This window comes from Aulostomus chinensis, chromosome 7 (assembly GCF_037954235.1).
Source record: "Aulostomus chinensis isolate RoL2024-O1b breed Wild chromosome 7, RoL_Achi_v1.0, whole genome shotgun sequence".
NCBI classification, from domain to species: Eukaryota; Metazoa; Chordata; class Actinopteri; order Syngnathiformes; family Aulostomidae; genus Aulostomus; species Aulostomus chinensis.
The window spans coordinates 30631567-30650070 of record NC_141326.1 but is presented as its reverse complement, the minus strand read 5'-3'; the positions used below and the strand labels follow the sequence as shown (position 1 = coordinate 30650070).

Sequence of the window (18504 nt, the reverse complement as noted above, 5' to 3'; positions counted from 1 at the left end):
CCTCCATCATCCCTCCATCATCCCTCCATCATCCCTCCATCCATCCCTCCATGTTCTCCCTCTCCTCCTGTTGAGGGTGATGGGGGTGGAGCCTATCCCAGCAGCCTTCCCCCTGGACAGGTCACCAGTCCATGGCAGGGCCAACACATAGAGACAGACAACCATTGGCTCTCCCAGCCACGCCTACGGTCAATTTAGAGTCTGGATTAACCTGGTCCCCTCTTGATGTCTTTCAAACGAACTTAAAGTCGATCTGGACCCACACCCTCCTGAAGCAAGGAGGCTTCCAAGCCTTTCATGTTTCCATGGAGACGGGTGGTCCCTGGTAGTACCTGGTGATCCCTGTGGTCCCCGATGGTACCTGGTGGTCCCTGTGGTCCCCGATGGTACCTGGTGGTCCCTGGTTCACAGGACCATGAATCCTCATTCTTAGACATGTTCAAACATCTGGTCCTGTCTGTTTGACCTGACGAGGTAAACGCTCCGCAGCCACGATGTCATTCATGACATCATGAATCGTCGGTGCGAGCGCGGCGCCACGCCTGCACATGGATGCGGTTTGTGTGTCCGGTATCCAGAGAAGAATGCTGGTGTACAAACCCGCTCTTGGCGGCTTGATGGACGTGAGGTCCACTATAGCTGAGTGACTCTGTCAGGTGTTTCTGTGTGACGGACCGGAGACTCGAGCTGCGGCGTCAGGCGCCGCCATTTCCTGGAAACCTTGAACAACCGCTCGATCGACACGTTCAGGTCCAATTTGTTCTTCCAGCGAATTTGAAGTTTGCTGTCCTGGAAGGGTTTGCGGGAAATGAAAACAGAGAAAAGACGAGACAGGTTTGCTTTTCACAATTTATTAACAAAATGATAAAATAAATAAATACAAATTGATCAAATGCTCCTAATATCAACTCCTCCCCTTGATCCCTACAGTATCTCCTAAACACTGCATACAAAGAAGTCATCACAGAAGAGGCTCAATACAGAGGTAAGAATCCCACCAGACCAGTCACAATGTCAGGCCAACAGAAGACACATCTGGAACAGAAGTCAAAAAAATAAACACATTCCTTTCAAAATCATTATGAAAAAATACAAACAATTATACAAATATTCAGATTGTGTAATTACCAATTTACACATTATTCAGCACACCAGGTGAACTTTTTTCTGTATTCTTATCGCTACAATGCATCTCACCAAATGGAAGATAAAAAAAAGACTTCTTTTTTTTCTTTTTCTTTTTTGCACTCAACACACTCCGTATGGAATCAGCTGTGGATGAGGTAAGAAGCTTCAGGTGGGTCCGGACACAGCGGAGGGTGAGGAAGGAACCACGGACGACGTCATGTTCTCCACAATACTAGAAGGCCACAATCATGACTTCTCAACGGAAAACGAGTCGGAGTAAACTACTGAACTTCCAGAAGGTTTTTGATGCATAAAGACTTTTCATCCTCGAACACAACGCCAACAGCTCGGAGCTCCGCCTCCAGCGGGTGGAGGCTGGAGGCCATTTCCCGATGATATGCGTCAGCTGCGTAAAAGGCTTTCAGAACACAAATGCACGATTGCAGAGTTCTTTGGATAAATTCACTTTTCGAGTCTGACTTTGAGAACCCTTCGCTCTTCATCGACGTTCAGCTCAGACTGACATCTAAACCAGCGGCTCTCAAAATGGGGTTCGGGGCCCCCAGGGGTCCCGCTGCAAAATGAGGAATAACTGAATTTATTTAAAAGCATTTAAAGACACGAAACCCGACGCAGCGTCACTGACCTGACCTTTCCACTCCCCCAAAGAACAGCCTCATTCCTGACAAGTGGCGAACCCAAAGTTACTGAATATTTGCATTAAAAACAGAAGTGAAATGAAACTGACGTGAAGCAACGAAAACGACTGAATGGCAAAAAGATGTCGCATCACGGCCGACGCGTGCAGAAATCCCTGACGGCGCCCTGGCAGCGGCCAGCTGAGTGACGCTTGATCAGGTTCCTGGAGTCGGAATGCTGGTGACTCCTAAACGTCTGCGGATCGAAGCAACATCGCTTGAGAAGTCTGAGAAGCTCTGGTCTACGAGCCTTTGTGGCTCCGCCCCTAAAGCCACAACATCAGGAAGAAACCTAGGAGCCGGGCGAGGCGAGCGCGCTGCTGTAACCCTTAAACTGATAAAACGCCACTGTTGGCATCGAGAGGCCGGAATGTTCAAAGGAAAAAGGTGACGAACATGAAAATGTAAAAAAACAAAAGTGAATGCATATTAAAAAGTTTGACGACTCTCATATAAAAATTTGCATAAGAAGGCATGCGACTGACTGACTGAGCGACGGGTGTTTCTCGCAGGGTCACGTCTGCCCAGCAGGTGCACTTGATTTGTTCGTTCCACATCACGACTCGGCGAACGCATCACCCCTGGAAACAGAGGGAGGACCCGGCAGCAGAGGGACGACCGACCTTGAAGAGGAAGAGCTCCAGAACGTCAGCGGAACGCCTCCACAAACGGCTCTGATAACAATAACAATAATCATCATAATCATAATACTGGTCAAATCAAAGTGCGTCACAGAACCTGTCATCGAGGAGCGTTCGCCATCAACACCCGGGCTCAGACCAAACGCAAAGTCACGATGTTCCGCGTCAACGCCAAAACACAGAAGCTGTAAACAGCAGCCGACGTTCATCAACTGAAGCCGGAAACGCCGCCATCGCATCCAACTTCCTGTTTCTGATCAGATCAAAACTCTGTTCAGAAAAAGATCAAACGGTATTTTAAGTATTAGCTTGTTGTCATGGCAACAGACCTGACGAATCATGAGTTCTTTCTCTGTGCAAAATGTCTTTCGTTCAGCATGGTTTTGATCGATGGTTTATTCCAATTAGAATCAGTCACATCAACGTCGATGATGTCACGACCCAACAACAGTAGCATCCTGGAGACTCCATGACTGCGAGTCCGTGAGCCGCGGTACGACCACGACCCCGCCGGGTTTATCTGAGCTGCTCGGTTGACGTGGGTGGGACAGTCACTTTGCGTTCGGTCTGACCTCCACGACCTCTCGCTCACGCCTCTGGACACAGAAGCTGCTGTGATTTTTGCTCTCCTTCGAATGAAAAACAAAACCAAAAACTGAAGTTCACATGAAAGGGAACCATTTAAGGCAACTCCTCTATCAGATGACAACAAAACACTGTCTGGTCCATCGAAACGCCATCTTATGAAATGTATGTTCAACTTGCATTGACTACTGGCGGCCTGAGGTGGAGGGCGGGGCTGGGAGTTGTGCTCCACGTAGCTTTGTCGGAGTTTCAGGAGATAGTAGGGGCAGTACCGGGGGAGGGGTCACGCAAGAAGATTATCTGGAGAGTTTGTAAAATTCTACAAGTCACAGTGCAAGTCAAGAGACAAATATTATCTGCTGTTTGAAGAAAGGCACTCGAGGTACCTACTGTACAGAGGGACGGGGACGCTCAGCCAGGACACGACGCCACTCGTGAGTGACCCACATCCACCCAAGGACACACAACAAAACACACAACGGAATCAAGGTGGGGACACATCAGTTGCCACTTTTCTTCCAACGTCGCATCTCGTCATTTCCTTCCGAGTTCAACACGTTGATCAGATGAAGCTGCGGCGAGCGAGAAGTTAGCGAGCGACACATAAGCGAGCAAGACGTTAGCAACCTCTGACGGGTGTTTGTGGATGAAGGCAGTTTAGTAAAGCTGATGTCAGATATGCAGAGTTCAGACGATATGAAAACAGTCGATTCAGAGTCGCCCGCCGACTCACCGACTCTTCGCCGGCTGACCAGGAGACAGACGGCGAAACGCTGGGATTTCAACTGCTCAGATTTGGACCTCATTTGTGGGACAGCTGTTCTGATGTAACCGTCTGTGTAGCTCAGAGGGTCATCCACAGGGTCCGCATCCACAAGAGGCTTTTCTTCTGACCCTGACCACGGCTCAATATCCTTGATATAAAAACATCCTCAACTTCAGTTTTCTTGGCCGTGTTGCTGCTGGCGCCACTCGGTCAGACGTTAAATGAACACGCCCACTTTTAGGGAAAGTCTCTTATCACGCATCGTCTCCAGAGACAGACAAGAAGACAGAGCCCCTCCTTCAGGGAGCTGAGACCCAGGCTAGCTATATTAGCACAATGACTGGTAGTGGGTGGGAAGTGTTAGCGTAGCTCCATGAGGAGACGCTGTAGTGGTAGAATCAGACACGTAGCCGGAACTACTTTCCTGACTGGGCGCAGGGATTTGACGCAGCACCTCCAAAGCTCCACTGGAACTTGGGTCAACAGAACCAAAGGTTTGTTCCATCTCGTCACACTAATTTCCTGTGAATCTCTAACCACACAAGCCTGTGACCTCATGTGGTCGCCGCCGTGCGGTGCGTGCTCTTCATTTCTGAAGGCAACAGCCGCTTCATCCAGCTGCTTTCTCACTTCGGCTTCAACATAAATGTGATCTCAAACTGAGGGGCGTGACCAGCTCCTGCTCCCAGTCACACCGACCTCTGGTTAGCGTCTCTCTGACCAGTCAGGCTCAGGGAGGGGGCAGCACAACAGGTACTGGTAGCGGGGGACCGACCCCCCCGGCTATGAGCAGAACCTCAAGAGATCACATGACCAACGTTTGGAGTGTGTGGAGGGGACGACTCAACTGACACACACACACACACACACACACACACAGCAATGACTGAGGCCTGAGGGAAACGCTGACAACAAGACTGTAAACCCATCTTGTGGACACACCCTTGAACAGAGAATGAGAAGAGAGGTGGGACGCCTGCAGCTTTCTGGACGACTCAAGAACTAAACAACAAATGATCCTTAACAGCGAAAAAAAGGAAATTCCGGTAGAACCAGTGGCACCATTAATGAAGAGACCAGTTTGTTAACAACCCAACCAGAAGCCAGAAGTCAAGACAGCCACCAAGCTGACCAATCACAGCATCACTTTTCAGACCAGACACACCCCCAAAAATAAAGAGATGCCAACTGACGCCTGCAGCTCCTCCTAGAAAAATATTGGCAATGTGGGGAGAAGTCACATGACGACAAAGATGCATACTCTGTTGAATTCCATATGAACGTACAAAAAGCTCTTGAGCACTTCTTTGTGATGCAGCAAGCTTGTGCTTTAATCTCAGGACGTCCTGTGAGATCCACGCGGAGGTTCCTAAAACAAACCCTCCCTCCAGGAGAAGCAGTTCCTCTTGTTATTGTTGGATGAGCTCCCCTGTCTCCATCTGGGACTTCTGATTTCTGTAACGGTAGCTTCTATATCTCACAACGCCAATGATTTGATCGGTGGATACAGTAAGTGGACGTGTCCCTGCTGAATTTGGATATTTTGGCAGTTCAGGATTCAACAGAAATGGACACAATGCAAATATGGCCACTTCCTCGGGTGTGGAGGACGCCAGCCCAGCAGGTTCAGGAACAGAAAGCACTTATTCTGAAGACTAGGAAGACCTGAATATCTTTTCCTATAAAAAGAAACACAGCCCAGATAAAGTTGTTGTGTGTTGATGTTGCAATATTGCAACTTCACATTTAGTGCTCACAGTTGACACACTTGACTCACGAATGAAAACTCAATCACTACACTTGACCAACACCACTGAAAACATCCGCTAGGCTACTGCACCTGTTCCACCTCGTCCTCCGTCCCGGCGGAACTAAGTTCAGCCACTATGCTGCCTGAGCTAAGGGAGGGGCGGGACCAGGTGGGGTGAGGGGCGGGACCAGGTGGGGTGGGGGAGGAGATGGATGGGGTGAGGTGCCGGGAATTGGGAGCCAACAATTGTTGCGTTTCAGTAGCTGGGAATTGGGAAAGTTACCATTTGCAAACTTCAGACGACCAAGCTAAGAGAATTTGCTCCACAGCAACAACACTGGTGGCCCTGCTGAACCGAAGCCACGCGAGCCAGGAGTGACAGCAGAGAGTGAATCCTTGATTACTGTCGTTGGTGGTGGTGGTGTTGTCATCCGAAGTGACATCATCAACCCCACAACACTTTATATCATCAGAACAAAGATGATACACAAATGCTTTAAGTTGTTTTAAAGGCAAATGTATTTGAACTGAGCGACGCGTCTCAGCTGCTTCATGATTCAGTGCAACCTACGGGATGGAATCTGGATCAGAACCACCGTTCCCGTGACTGATGAGTGGATGAAGGCAGTGTCAGCACTGGATTCTGCTCCTGGCGATCCGATGGCCTGTCTCTTCCTTAAACAAAGTCCTCATCACAAATGGGAACCAACACAGGGACCAAAAACTCGGATACGAATTGGATACATTGATGAGCTTCAGCTAAAATTAAGAAGCTAGCATTAATTAGCTAAACAAACAAGAGCCAGGTGAACGTATGCATCTCAGAGCAGAGGTCATGACGGAGGCCAGGTGCTGCTGCCGTAACCTCAGACCTGTTTTCCTGGAGCTCCAACTGACCTCTAACTTTCCAAGCGGGACGTTCCGAGTTACACAGGAGTTCAGGGAACTTTCCCACTTCTCAGTTTCTTGTTCACGCACAGAGTTCCGGTTTTAGCCGGCACTTTGTCTTGTTGAATGAGTAAAAGCTTCAAGATGCTTCAAACAAAGTGACTGACAAACTGTGGAAGTCTTTTGTTGATTAATGGAGAATTTTTGATGTCGCTACTTTGTGAGGGAGATGGTTTCTAGAACTCAACAAAGTCACGTGACCTTTGAATCGTGGCAATTGTGTCCAACAAGCGATTTAAATTGTGACACCAGCAATCAATTCCTGCAGGGTTTAGACGGCTGGATTGGAGACACCACCGGAGATGGGACAGGGTGTGTGTGTGTGTGTGTGTGTGTGTGTGTGTGTGTGTGTGTGTGGTGGTTGGGGGGGGGTCCTATGTGTATGACTGCAGGAATGAATGTTACTGCCGTGGTCCAGTGGCTATTTTGAGCTATTTAACGGGTTGTTTAGTTCAAAGGGAGGTGTTGTGTTGTCTGACCAGGGTGTTCAGGTACTGAGTGGAGGGCTCATGAGGGAGTTGGGCTTCAGGGGAACCGAGGAGGTTCCTGTTGTAGGGTTTCGTTGGGTTGCATGGACATCAGGGCTGCTGGGTCAACGTCAAACTGATTGTCGGATTGAACAGCAAACCTTGCCACCACAGCTTTTCTTACCAGAACAGAGCCTGGCCCCAAGTTGAGACGGGACGCCAACGGCTCGCTCCACATCTGCGGACCCGATAAACCTGGTCAGAACCCGCTTTACTTGAAGCATATTGAAGCCCTCTGGGTCGCAGCAGGTAAGGGGTAACAGGGAAGGGCACCGCTCTTGGTTTCCTGTCATCGTTGGATGGGTTGGGGTGGGGGGGTCTGGTAGGGGAGTGTTCAGGGTTCAGACATGAAGTTGGCTGGGAGGAGGGGATGAACAGGTTCTCTTCAGTTTGTATTATCTATCACAACACTGCTTATTTAGACCAGTAACCCCTGACAGATGTTACGTTCTCGGTTCTCTCTGCATCGTGTGAACCCGAGGGAACTCAGGGGCCACCAGAACAGGCACACACTGGTGTGATGATGAATAAATCTCCCTTTGAGCATTCCCACCACTGATGTCTATCACTAACTGGCATGATGAACCTGGTCGGTAAGCCTTGCTGCGGCCCAGCTCTGTGGGTGGAGCAGCCTACGTCTTCCCAGAGTCATGTGACTTGGGCTGTATATCTACCATTGACACGGTCTGACAATACAATGCAAACAAACAACATTTATACAGATTGGCAACTTTAGGGCACCATACGGTGCAAGCAAAAGTCTTTTTTTTCATATATATGTTTGAATTCCCACAACTCAAGAGACTGAGCGTTACTTTTTATTGTCCAACCTGCTGACGTGAGCTGGCAAAGAATGCTGGGAGGGTTCTGAGGTTTTGTTGTTGTTGGTGTTGCTGCCGTCACCGTCGCTGTCCTCCTCTGGTTTCTTCTCCACTGCTGTCTCTGGAGGGTTGACGGCAGCCATCTTGTTCTCAGAGTTGGGGATGGTGGTGTTGGTGCAAGCTCCTGCAGTACTGTGGTCAGGGCAGGTCGGCTCGGTCGTACCGTTGGTGGTGGCAACAACTGCAACCACTGACGAAGTGGGAATGTCAACCACCGGTGCTGCCTCAGTCTCAGCCTTGCCCACGACCTCTGCCTGGAGTCCGGTCTCTGTGGTTCCCCCTCCCCCTGCAGCAGGACTGTTATCTGCTGCTAGGACGCCACCGCTGCGTTGGAGGACGGCCGGGCCGTCAGTGTCACCGGTGGCTGCTGCAGTGCGGTCGATGGTTGCAGCTCCGTGCTCCTCTGGTTTGTCAGTTCCATCCGTGTTGTGGCTGGCCGAGGAGCTCCCAGCCACCACGTTCTCCAACGAGTTGGTTTTGGGTGCTGCATCAGAGCTGACCCCGCCTTCGGCACGGTCCTGGACTCTGACAAATTTACCCTCTGTCTCTGTCAGAGCTTGGTTGAAATTGAAGGCTTGAATGAGGCGAATCAGGTGCTTGACCTTGTCCAGAGAAAGCTGCATTTCTTTCTGACGAGCCAGGATGGTGTTTTTGGTCTCCATGCATTTCTGACGGAGGACAACAGACTTAGACTTGGAACAAGACACCAGATCTACTTCAGAAAACGATGACAAACAATGTTGGAGGTTTTTCCTTTTAAATTTTGAAGGAATTGTTCATACTGCTTGAATAAGTTCCCCTCGGTGTGTTTATGGAGCGTCTGGCTAACGGCATCATCGCACTGCTCTGGACTCGAGCTCTCTTACCGTTATGGAGTTACTCAGCTGTTTGACCCTCTGTTCCAGCTGCTCTCGTTCCAGCTTCAGTTCTGAGCTCCATTTTATCAGCTTCTGCTTCTCCTCCTCTTTAGCTGGGACGGAACAAGAAAAGCAAGCAGTTAAATACAAACGTAACCATCTTGCCGATGTCCCCAAGACATTGGAGTGAAGAAGTGTCACCTTCTTTGTACGCAATGTAGGAATGAACAATAGCCAGCGTGCCAGGCCAGGGAATGGCTTCTTCTTTTTTCAGGATCTGGAGACAGAAACTCAGAGTTGTCATCGAGGCGTAGATGTGAAGTGATTAGAGGGGGACAACTGAGGCGCCACCCTGTGGTGGGGCCGGTAGGGACAAGCAATGGAGTGGATGGATGTGAGATGCCAATCTTCACTGACACAACGAATGAACAGAGGCACAAAGAAACAATACTGCATCGTGTGTATGCTTACAAAGGATTGAACAGCCCTGAAGTTCAGGACAGTGTGGCAGAAGCAGTTTCTGCAGTCGCGTGACTGCTGTACTCAGCGTCAGTCTCGGCTGCTGCGGTTACCTGATCTTGACATTTTGGACAGATCCACATGCCTTTAGGAATGGTTTTCAGGGGTGGATCCAGGCAGTCCAGGTGATAAACACGAGAACATGTGTCGCACATGAGCAACTGGCCACTGCGTCTGCACACAGTGCAGAAATCCTCATGGATGTCTCCCTGTGAGGAAGAATTGGACCAATCAGTTTCCCCACCAACCATCTGGAGAGGCAAGGCGGGGGGAGGCCCCGCCGTTCGCTCAGGTTTAGTTACGGTTGGCCTTCGTTTGACGTCTAATGGACATGGTGAGTTAATTTACGGAGCCCACAGAACAGACATTGGGGAGTTAGCATGTGATCGGAGTTATTCATGGGCTACAGGACACTGTTCACTTTGTAAGGCTGAATCAAGTCAAACTCAACTGATGGCTGGTGATCATCAAAATGGAGACAACAAACTCATGAACATGTTTGTGAATGATTGACAGAGCTACTGAGCCAATAGGAAAACTGTGTGACGGGGTTCCAACCCTGTGAACTGTCCGTCTCCCCCATCGTTACTTACATCCCCAGAGCTGGGGCTGGGCAGGGGGAGGGGGTGGACGGGGCTGGAGGGGGAGGTCGGGGTGAGGCTGCCCAGCTCCGGGACACTGCTGTATTTGGGTGGGCGACCTGGGTGAAATGAGACAGACAACAAAGACGGAAAACAAAGAAAAAAGAAAGATGGAGAGGGGGGAAAAAACAAAAACAGTCTGTATGACATACCTTGGAAAGGGAGTCTTCGTTGGCTAGCATGAGACGGGGAGCGGTGGGGAGGAAGAGGAGTCAGAAGCACAGACAGCAGTGTTAGTGCAGGAGACGGATGCCCTGCCAGCTGAAGCCCAGCACCACTACAACATACTGCAGCTGACCAGCACCGTGACAGAGGGCGCCACCAGTGTGTGGGCACCTGCTGTTTACGCTCATTGATGCTGTGTTCAGGCCAGACAGGAAGCCAAAATTCAACTTGTGTTAATTAGTGATCAAGCAAGTTGACCTCCAATTAGACAGATGGAACCTTTTAGTCAGCAATTGAAATACTGCGGCCTCACACCTGGGAAAGTCCCAGAGAGGTTGGGAAAGCTTCTGGATGATTACATTTTAATAAACGGATCCAAATTATACAGTAACAACAACATCATGATGACAATTTGGAGAAAGTACGAATTCATGATTGGCCGGGTCTGCTGCCATGACAACGAGCCAGCACCTTCTTGAAATGCTGGTTTTCTGAATGGAGTTCTGATCAGATCGGCTACAGAAAGTTGGATGTAGTGTCACAGGAGTTTCATGCCTCGAATACTTTTCATTGCTTGACAAAAATATTGCATCTATTCAACAAAAAACCCACTTTGCGTTCAGCCTGAACACAATGAGGCTCCTGATGTGATGAACTCTGACACTGTAAGACTTCGCAAGAGACCCGCACAACTTGACAAAGATGTTTTTTCTGCCAAATCACATCCAGCATTAACATTCACGTTACAAAATGAGACGATGACGAGTGTGTCGTGAGGGATCTGCAGGGACAGTGCACAGGATGCTGCCACTTTTCTTGGTCTCATTCCAGATAATTCAGATTCCTCCTTCATGATGCTACATCCTCATTTAGGATGAATGAAGAAGGAATGTTTCCACTTGTTCTGAGGGAGCGAAAACTTGAGATCAAAGTTGAGACTTTAGTTAGAGACACATTTCTGATGTCAAGCTTGGGGCAGAGTGTTTGGAGTGTTTCTGGGGAGCTGAAGGTCACCCTCCAAACCCCAGGGGCTCGCAGCCGGAGAGAAAGACACTTTCTTTACAATAAGAACCCAACATGAAGCCAGAAGCTGTGAAACACAAAATACCGTCAGGTTTTCAACTCACAGACGTTCCAGCATGCGACGCTCGCTTCAAATCACAGAATCTCATCTCATACTTGTGTGTCTCATTTAAACTACAACGTTCGCAGGAGCGAGAGGCAGAATTTTATTGACACTAAGAGACACAACTTCTAGTCAAGACTGTCTCGTTTCCATGGAGACGCAGGACTTTAGACTGACCTGAGCAAACACACAGAGCCAGGAAATGTGATGGGTAACTGGGGCTTGAAGGGTTACCACACACACACACACCCCCACACACACCCCCCCACCCTGATGAATAGGAGTTGAATGAGTTTTCTGGAGTCGTGTCGCGTGTCCTCTGACATGTCTGATTCAGTGTGAACTTGATTTATTGAAGCTGACGGCAGCGAAAGGAAAGAAGAGGGCAGACACGTTAGTAGAACTGAGCAGGTTAGTCTCTAGTCTACCTGACTCCCGTGGACCCAGTCTCTGCTCTAGCTAGAACCCTGCTGCTTCCCAGGCTTTCACTCGAACTGCTACGTGTCTCCAGTCTGTCTCAAGTCAGTTGGACCAGTATGTCATACCGACCTCTCTTCCGGGTCCCCTGGTGCAGAGGGCTGTTCAGGTAACTCACGGCGCTCTTCTTCCTCTGAAACACCAACAGAAACACTTTAACATCAACATGACCTCAAAATCTCTCAAACCACTGAACACTCAACCTCTGTGCTCTCAGGCCCCCTTTAGGACCCCACATGGGGCACTTTCACACCTGAGAAGGCTTTTCATAGTCCCAACAACTGGAGGAGATGGTCACCCCTCCATGACTGTCCACACTGCAAGAAGTGGAACCGTTTTTGCTCTAGGGACCCTGTTCTGAGGAGCTTTTTGTGGTTCCAACGTCGGGCAAACACTCTCATGAAACCCCGAGTCATCAAAGAGTTGCTGACTGACTGACTGTTGCAGCACAGCTAGCTGCCGTTCTTTTGAATCTCCCCGCTGTGTTGTGGTGAGGAAATGTAGAAAAACACCACCAACAAGTCCACAAACAAACGGGTCGACGCTGAAGTCCAGCCGCTGCAGAACATCTAACCGCAGCAGCAATGGGACTCACCTCCGGTTCAAACACAGCGCCGCTGTACACTGGGTTGGCCGTCGTTCTCCTCTTCCTCTCCTGCCTTTTGCTCTGAATTTCTGAAAATAAAGTTGTAAGACAGGAAGCTATAATACAGCGACAACACCGTCAGGACAAGGCGCAGAACCGGCCTGACAAATGAACCGATAGAATGAGGCGAGAGGAATTCAAACCTTCCAGGTGGTCGTGAGTTACGAGGCCCAACGACACCATGAAGGCCAGTTTCTGGAAGACACCAAGAAATGTTTGACCAGTCAGTCAAAGATCAGATATGAGCAGTAGCTTGGAGAACCAAGATGTTGCATCACGAATCTACGCTAGAAAGGTTCTCCAGCAGAGAAAACCAGTCAGCGACCTCCAATGAGGTATTTCAACGTTTAGAAAAGGAAAACTGGGAGATGAATTGATGATTGACCCAAAAGTCCTGGTCCATTTCCATCTGGAGCAGACAACAGACTTAATCTGATCAAACGTGCAACTACACAACCCACCTCTGGGTTCTCCTCCTTCTTGGGTCTGGGGGGTGGAGACAGCGGAGGAGTGGAAGAGGAAGGGAGGCTGACCACCACCTTCTGCTCGACTTCACCTCCAGCTTTAACAGTCTGAGGACGGAGGAACAACATTCATCAGAACAACACGCAGGATTAAGTTCTTCTGCAGTAGAACCACTCCTCGTCCTACCTTGGGGTCAGAGGTCAGGCTGCTGATCTGGATCGGCTGGGCTTGTGTCTGGGTGGGTACGGGGATGGGGGCGGGGGCCTGGGCAGGGCTGGCGAGGCGCGGAGCGGCAGTAGAGACTGGTGTGGTGATGACGATGCCCGTCAGAGGGGTGGAGCCTGTCTTGCCGCAGGGCTGTCCATTAACGATGCGGACCTGGTGAATGGGTGCTGCTGACGGCAGCGAGGACGACAGCTTGGTCGCCAACATGACGGGCCTCTGGAGCAGCTGTGGAGCTGCCATCATTGGTGGGGGAGGGGCTGGAGCGATGGGGATGTTGGTGGGCGTGGCTGGCTTTGGCCTGACCTGCTGACGAGAGGCAGCCAATCAGAAAACAACTTTAAAGAGACCAGACGCTGATGGGTAACACCACTGCAGAGCTGTGCCTCCGTGATACTGATACTATCAATATTGGTTCTTCTGATACTGATACTACTGATACTACTACCAGTACTGATAGTGCTGAAAGGGTTACAACCACTATGATTTCTGTTGATGCTTAAGGTATGAACTGTACTGATATTGATACTACCCATATTATACTACTGATCCTAGTAGTACTGATACGAGAACGTGCGCCGTGCTCTGACCGAGCCATTCTTGTGGTCCTTGTGGCCAGTGCTCATACTACCTCTACTGGCAGCTCAGAGGCACTGCAGGCTACATTCTGTTTCTGTTACTTCAGTACAGCTGGTGGGACACAACAGTGGATTGTCATGTATATAAATGTCAAATAAAAGGAGCCAAGTCCCCACGGCCACACCCACCTTTACGCCACCCAGGAGCAGGCCATCTAACTTTTACCTCCACACCTTAAAAATGTTCAAATATTGGCACTAAGAGCACCAACAAGCCTGGCAGCTTGTAGCATATGAGCATATGTACTCCCACTGCATACTAGTACTGCTACTTCATGTACTAGTGAGAAAGCAGAAGCTCCCAGTGGCATTAGTCAGCATATTCTTAACATTTTCCATTGAGAGGGTTAAAACACACCAACAGCCAGGAACACAAAATACCAAGAAGCTGCAGGAAAACAGAGGCGCGCGCACACACACACACGCACACACACACACACACACACACACACACACACACACACACACACACGCACGCACGGGCTGTATGGCCTTAATATGATATCACAATATTTCAGGGAAGTACACACTAACAACATTCCTGATGATCTTTAAAAACCTGAACAATATTTTACTGACAATTTGTGCCAACAAAACCGAATGAACTGACAGTTTCCATCCTGCTCAGATGAGCTGCCGTCATGTGCACCTCTTACCACAAGGTGGCAGCAGTGATAACAGAGGATGGCAGAATTATACGTACTGGCACTGGACAAATAAAAAACACATTAAAGTAGGTTGTTTTCCTGCTTTTGAAAACTTTAGTAAAAGTACACAGAACAGCAAGATTTCACTAGCATATCTTAAAATTTATATTCCATTTCCAAGCACACACAGACACACAAAAACACCTGTTTCTCACAGATACCACAAGAAAAACAAACTCCCTTGAATCATTCACAACACTTTGATTTTTGTTAATATTTTTATCGAGACTGCAGCAGTCGCTGTCATAGCCATAAAGAGTCGCTGACATCCACCTGCAGGGTCTGAGGCCTGACCACACGCCTGAGTCACTCCACCCGCATTAGCATAGCAGCTAGCTTGTGCTGGAGGTCTTGTACGTAACAGGTAAGCATGTCTGATAGCAGCCTACTCTGCCTGGGATGTTGTGTCTTGGAATGAAGTGCATCATACTAGAGCTCCAGCTTTGCAGAGTCATGATTGATGATTGATTGGTTTAGTTTTGAGCAACGCATCCTCACCAGCCGCCGCCTCCTCTCTCACCTTCATAAACTGCACTTAAAACTTCTTCAAGTGGTAAAACATGTTGGCCATGTTTCCACCTTTGGCCCTGACAGTTTTCAAGCAGACTTTTCACCTGATTGTGTTTCATAACCACTTCCAGTCACATGAAGCAGCTCCCAGCACCCGTGTGGTTGTGAGGCGAAGAGCTGTGGGCTGCACGCCACCACGCAGATGTGTCCTGGAGTGGTACTTTTTTGTCTCATAAAAGTTTATACCCATTTTATTGTGAACGATATTATATGGCACAGCCCTAATGCACACACATTCGCAAGCACACACACACACACACACACACACACACACACACACACACACACACACACAAGCAGGAAACCTTCAAAAGAACCTTTCCATGGGTCAGTGTGAAAAATAAAAACAGCAAAAGAAGGAGAGGAGAAGGAGAGGAGAGAAGGAGAGGGAGAGGAGGGAAGGAAGGACGAGTGGAGAAGGAGAACAGAAGGAGAGGAGAAAGAGAGGGAGAGGAGAAAGAGAGGGAGAGGAGAAAGAGAGGGAGAGAAGGAGAGGGAGAGGAGGGAAGGAAGGACGAGTGGAGAAGGAGAACAGAAGGAGAGGAGAAAGAGAGGGAGAGGAGAAAGAGAGGGAGAGGAGAAAGAGAGGGAGAGGAGATGAGGCAGCACAGAGCAAAGCGCATGAGTGTTTGCTTTGGTGCACTGCTGCCCTCTGTTGGCTGCAGCCTGCCGCCTCAGGTGGGCCACACACACTGATCTCATGGGGTTAGGGTCTCACAATGACGCACCTGTGGCTGAAAGGTGGGTCGAGGCGTCAGTCTAGGAGGAGGGACAAACTGAGGAACTTTGATTGGCTGGGCGGAGGTGGCGGTGGCCTGCAGCTGAGACAAAACCACAGCAGGTCGGGGTCTGTGCTGCTGTTAGAGGACACCTCCAGTATCACTGTTCATCAGCCTGGAGCAACACACAACCACACGCCTGCACGCCAACAGAGGTCAAACCGAAGACGCACGCTACCTGTCTCTGCTTTTAGCTGTGACGTGTGTCTGTTGGCCTGTCTGACATGTTTCAGCTCCCTTGCCATGTTGCCATGTTGCTGTGGGGGTCTGATCATCAACATCGCCTGTCACTGATCGATCACTGGAGCAAACCTCCGCTGACACAAGAACTTTACACAATGGGAACATCACCAGCTGAGTGACACATGCACTGTACCAGAAAAAATACACTATATATCTATACAAGTATACATATAGATCTATATGTATACATGTATAGATATATATCTATACATGTATACATATAGATCTATACAAGTATACATATAGATCTATATGTATACATGTATAGATATATATCTATACAAGTATACATATAGATCTATACAAGTATACATATAGATCTATATGTATACATGTATAGATATATATCTATACATGTATACATATATATCTATACATGTATATGTGTGTGTTTATGTATGTGTATATATACAGATATACACACATACATGTTTATATATGTATATGTACAAACATGTACATATATACACACATATGTGTGTGTATGCACTCTTCTGCATGTACACACACGTGTGTGTACAGAGACTACGTACAGCTTCCGTGTACTGACACATTAAAAGTCGTCACCTCCTGATGCTGACAAATACACCCAGTTGAGAAGGGCACCGTTAAACGTGACGTTATCTCTTCATTAAATGTGAATGACCTCAGGTAACGCAACAATCATATCACCTTGACTTTGTTGCGTTCTTCTCTCAACAAAACACGAGGCGGCACAAACATCGGTACGATTACAGCTGAGGTCTGTCTGCAAACGCCAGAGTGACCACGTGAGGCTCACAGACCCTAAATACACAAACACGTTTATGGACTGGAACCAAAAATGCTTCCTGTCCGTCTGAATTTACACATCCATCACCTGGTTTATCTACATTAGAGGTGTGGCCTCTGTGAGTGACAGGTGGAGGTGCTGGCACAGTAGTGGGTCTCTGTCCTCTGCTGCTCTCCACCATATCATCACTTCCAGTTCCGAGAGCCAAACGTGAGGCTTCAGAAGTACAGGAACCGCCAGGTGATGTTACTCGTGTCCCGCCCACCTGTTGCGTGCTCTTTGCTTCTGAATGTTTAATTCAACACCAAACCAGGAATTTTCCAGGCAGGACTATTTGATTCCAGCCTGTAAATTCCCCCTCGGCCGTCAGCAGCCACTGACCAGCTCCTGACCTCTGTTGAGTTGCGTGACGTGAGGCTACGTGAGATGACCTGAACTGCGCGGCGGGCCACAGAACATCTATGAGGCCACCACTCGCACCTCAGCCACTCGCCAGAGTGGCACAACCATCCTTCAGTCAGAGCAGGGACAGGTTTAAACCTCACACACTCGTCTAAACTGAGATTAGGCTCAGTTCTACCAATCACACGATGGGGGACCGTGGCGTCTTACCATCATGGCATTCTTGGATACCAGTCGCACAGGCTCCGAGCTCTGATTGGTCAGCTTGCTGGCCACCTGTAGGTTGATGGGGGTATTCTGCGTGTCAGGTTTGGTGATAGCTGTAGTTACCATGGCGACAGTGGGCGGCCGTTGTGGCAGGACAGAGCCAGGCAGGGTGGGCGTGGCGGCAGCTTTCAGCACCAGAGGTAGAGTCTTGGTGGTGAGGACTGGCGTGACCGTCAGTGTCTGTGAAAGACAAGAAGTCCTGAGTGATGCACCAGGTGGAGAACGTCAGTTCACACCTGCTGGGAAGCGTCTCAGGTGACCACATGTGAAAAGTGCCGTTCATTAATGAGGAAGGAAAGAACCAGAACAAGAACCTCAGCTCAGACTAGTTGAACTGGACCACCTCATTTATGGAAAGAATGTGATCAAGACGGGGTCTGATCCCATGAACAGGTGAGCTCAGCGATTGTTAAAACACTGACGTGTCTGCAACGCTGTGTTGGGATCTGGTCCCACTCGTCGGAGCCCGTCCAGCCTGTGAGCAGCACAACTGTTCCGTCACATGGGCAGCTGGACAGGAAGCACAGGAAGCTCCCAGAAACAACATGGCATCCCGTGACTACATCTAGCCATGATGCTCAGAGGGAGGCTCCTACCTGCTGTAGTCCTCCAGGTATCTGCTGGTTTGGCAGCAGGTTGGCGGGCTTGATGTCGCCTCCTACTGGAGGAGTCTGGACCTGCAGCTGCAGCTTGGCCTCTGGCTCCTGCTTCACCAACAACTCCTTCCTCAGCTGCTCCACCACCTTTTTCTGAAGGAGGAGGGGGAGTGACAGAGGAGAAGAGCCAGAGAGGAGAGGGAATTTGAGGACATCCAGTGGTATTAGTACCAACTACCACAACAGGCATGATGACATCACAGCGCCGACGAGTATATCACTCCCTTTGGTTTGATTTAACTGAGCGTTATAAAAACATGAGCTGAAAGATAACATGAGACTTGAGGTTGTGGGTGGGGTCAAAGGCAGGACTCCAGTCTGCCATGTTTGTACATGATAACATTCCTCTGACCTGCTGCATCGATTCTCAAAGACAAGCTCAACACTGAGACGGAGGCGGGGCGTAACAGCAGGAGGTACTTCGTTCA

The 18504-nt window shown here is 49.2% G+C and overlaps 1 protein-coding gene across 6 annotated transcripts in view; it reads right to left on the bottom strand.

Annotated features, from left to right (window-relative positions):
- Positions 1–842: 842 nt before the first annotated feature.
- phf21ab (PHD finger protein 21Ab) overlaps positions 843–18504 on the bottom strand; it is a 28027-nt gene continuing 10365 nt past the window's right edge. For 2 of the 6 annotated variants that reach the window (XM_086209914.1, XM_086209911.1), the window contains 14 exons: positions 18017–18169; positions 17364–17600; positions 15686–15778; positions 13007–13348; positions 12817–12927; positions 12499–12550; positions 12305–12384; positions 11782–11842; positions 9894–10000; positions 9354–9509; positions 8983–9058; positions 8791–8894; positions 7874–8592; positions 843–1035 (listed from right to left, as the gene is read on the bottom strand). In XM_086209914.1, the coding sequence (XP_086066040.1) occupies positions 975–1035; positions 7874–8592; positions 8791–8894; positions 8983–9058; positions 9354–9509; positions 9894–10000; positions 11782–11842; positions 12305–12384; positions 12499–12550; positions 12817–12927; positions 13007–13348; positions 15686–15778; positions 17364–17600; positions 18017–18169 (2352 nt within the window). In that variant the 3' untranslated portion in view covers positions 843–974. Of the gene's footprint in view, positions 1036–7873; positions 8593–8790; positions 8895–8982; positions 9059–9353; positions 9510–9893; positions 10001–10093; positions 10117–11781; positions 11843–12304; positions 12385–12498; positions 12551–12816; positions 12928–13006; positions 13349–15685; positions 15779–17363; positions 17601–18016; positions 18170–18504 lie in introns of all 6 variants that reach the window. The other 4 variants (XM_086209912.1, XM_086209915.1, XM_086209913.1 and 1 more) reach the window with 4 other exon arrangements.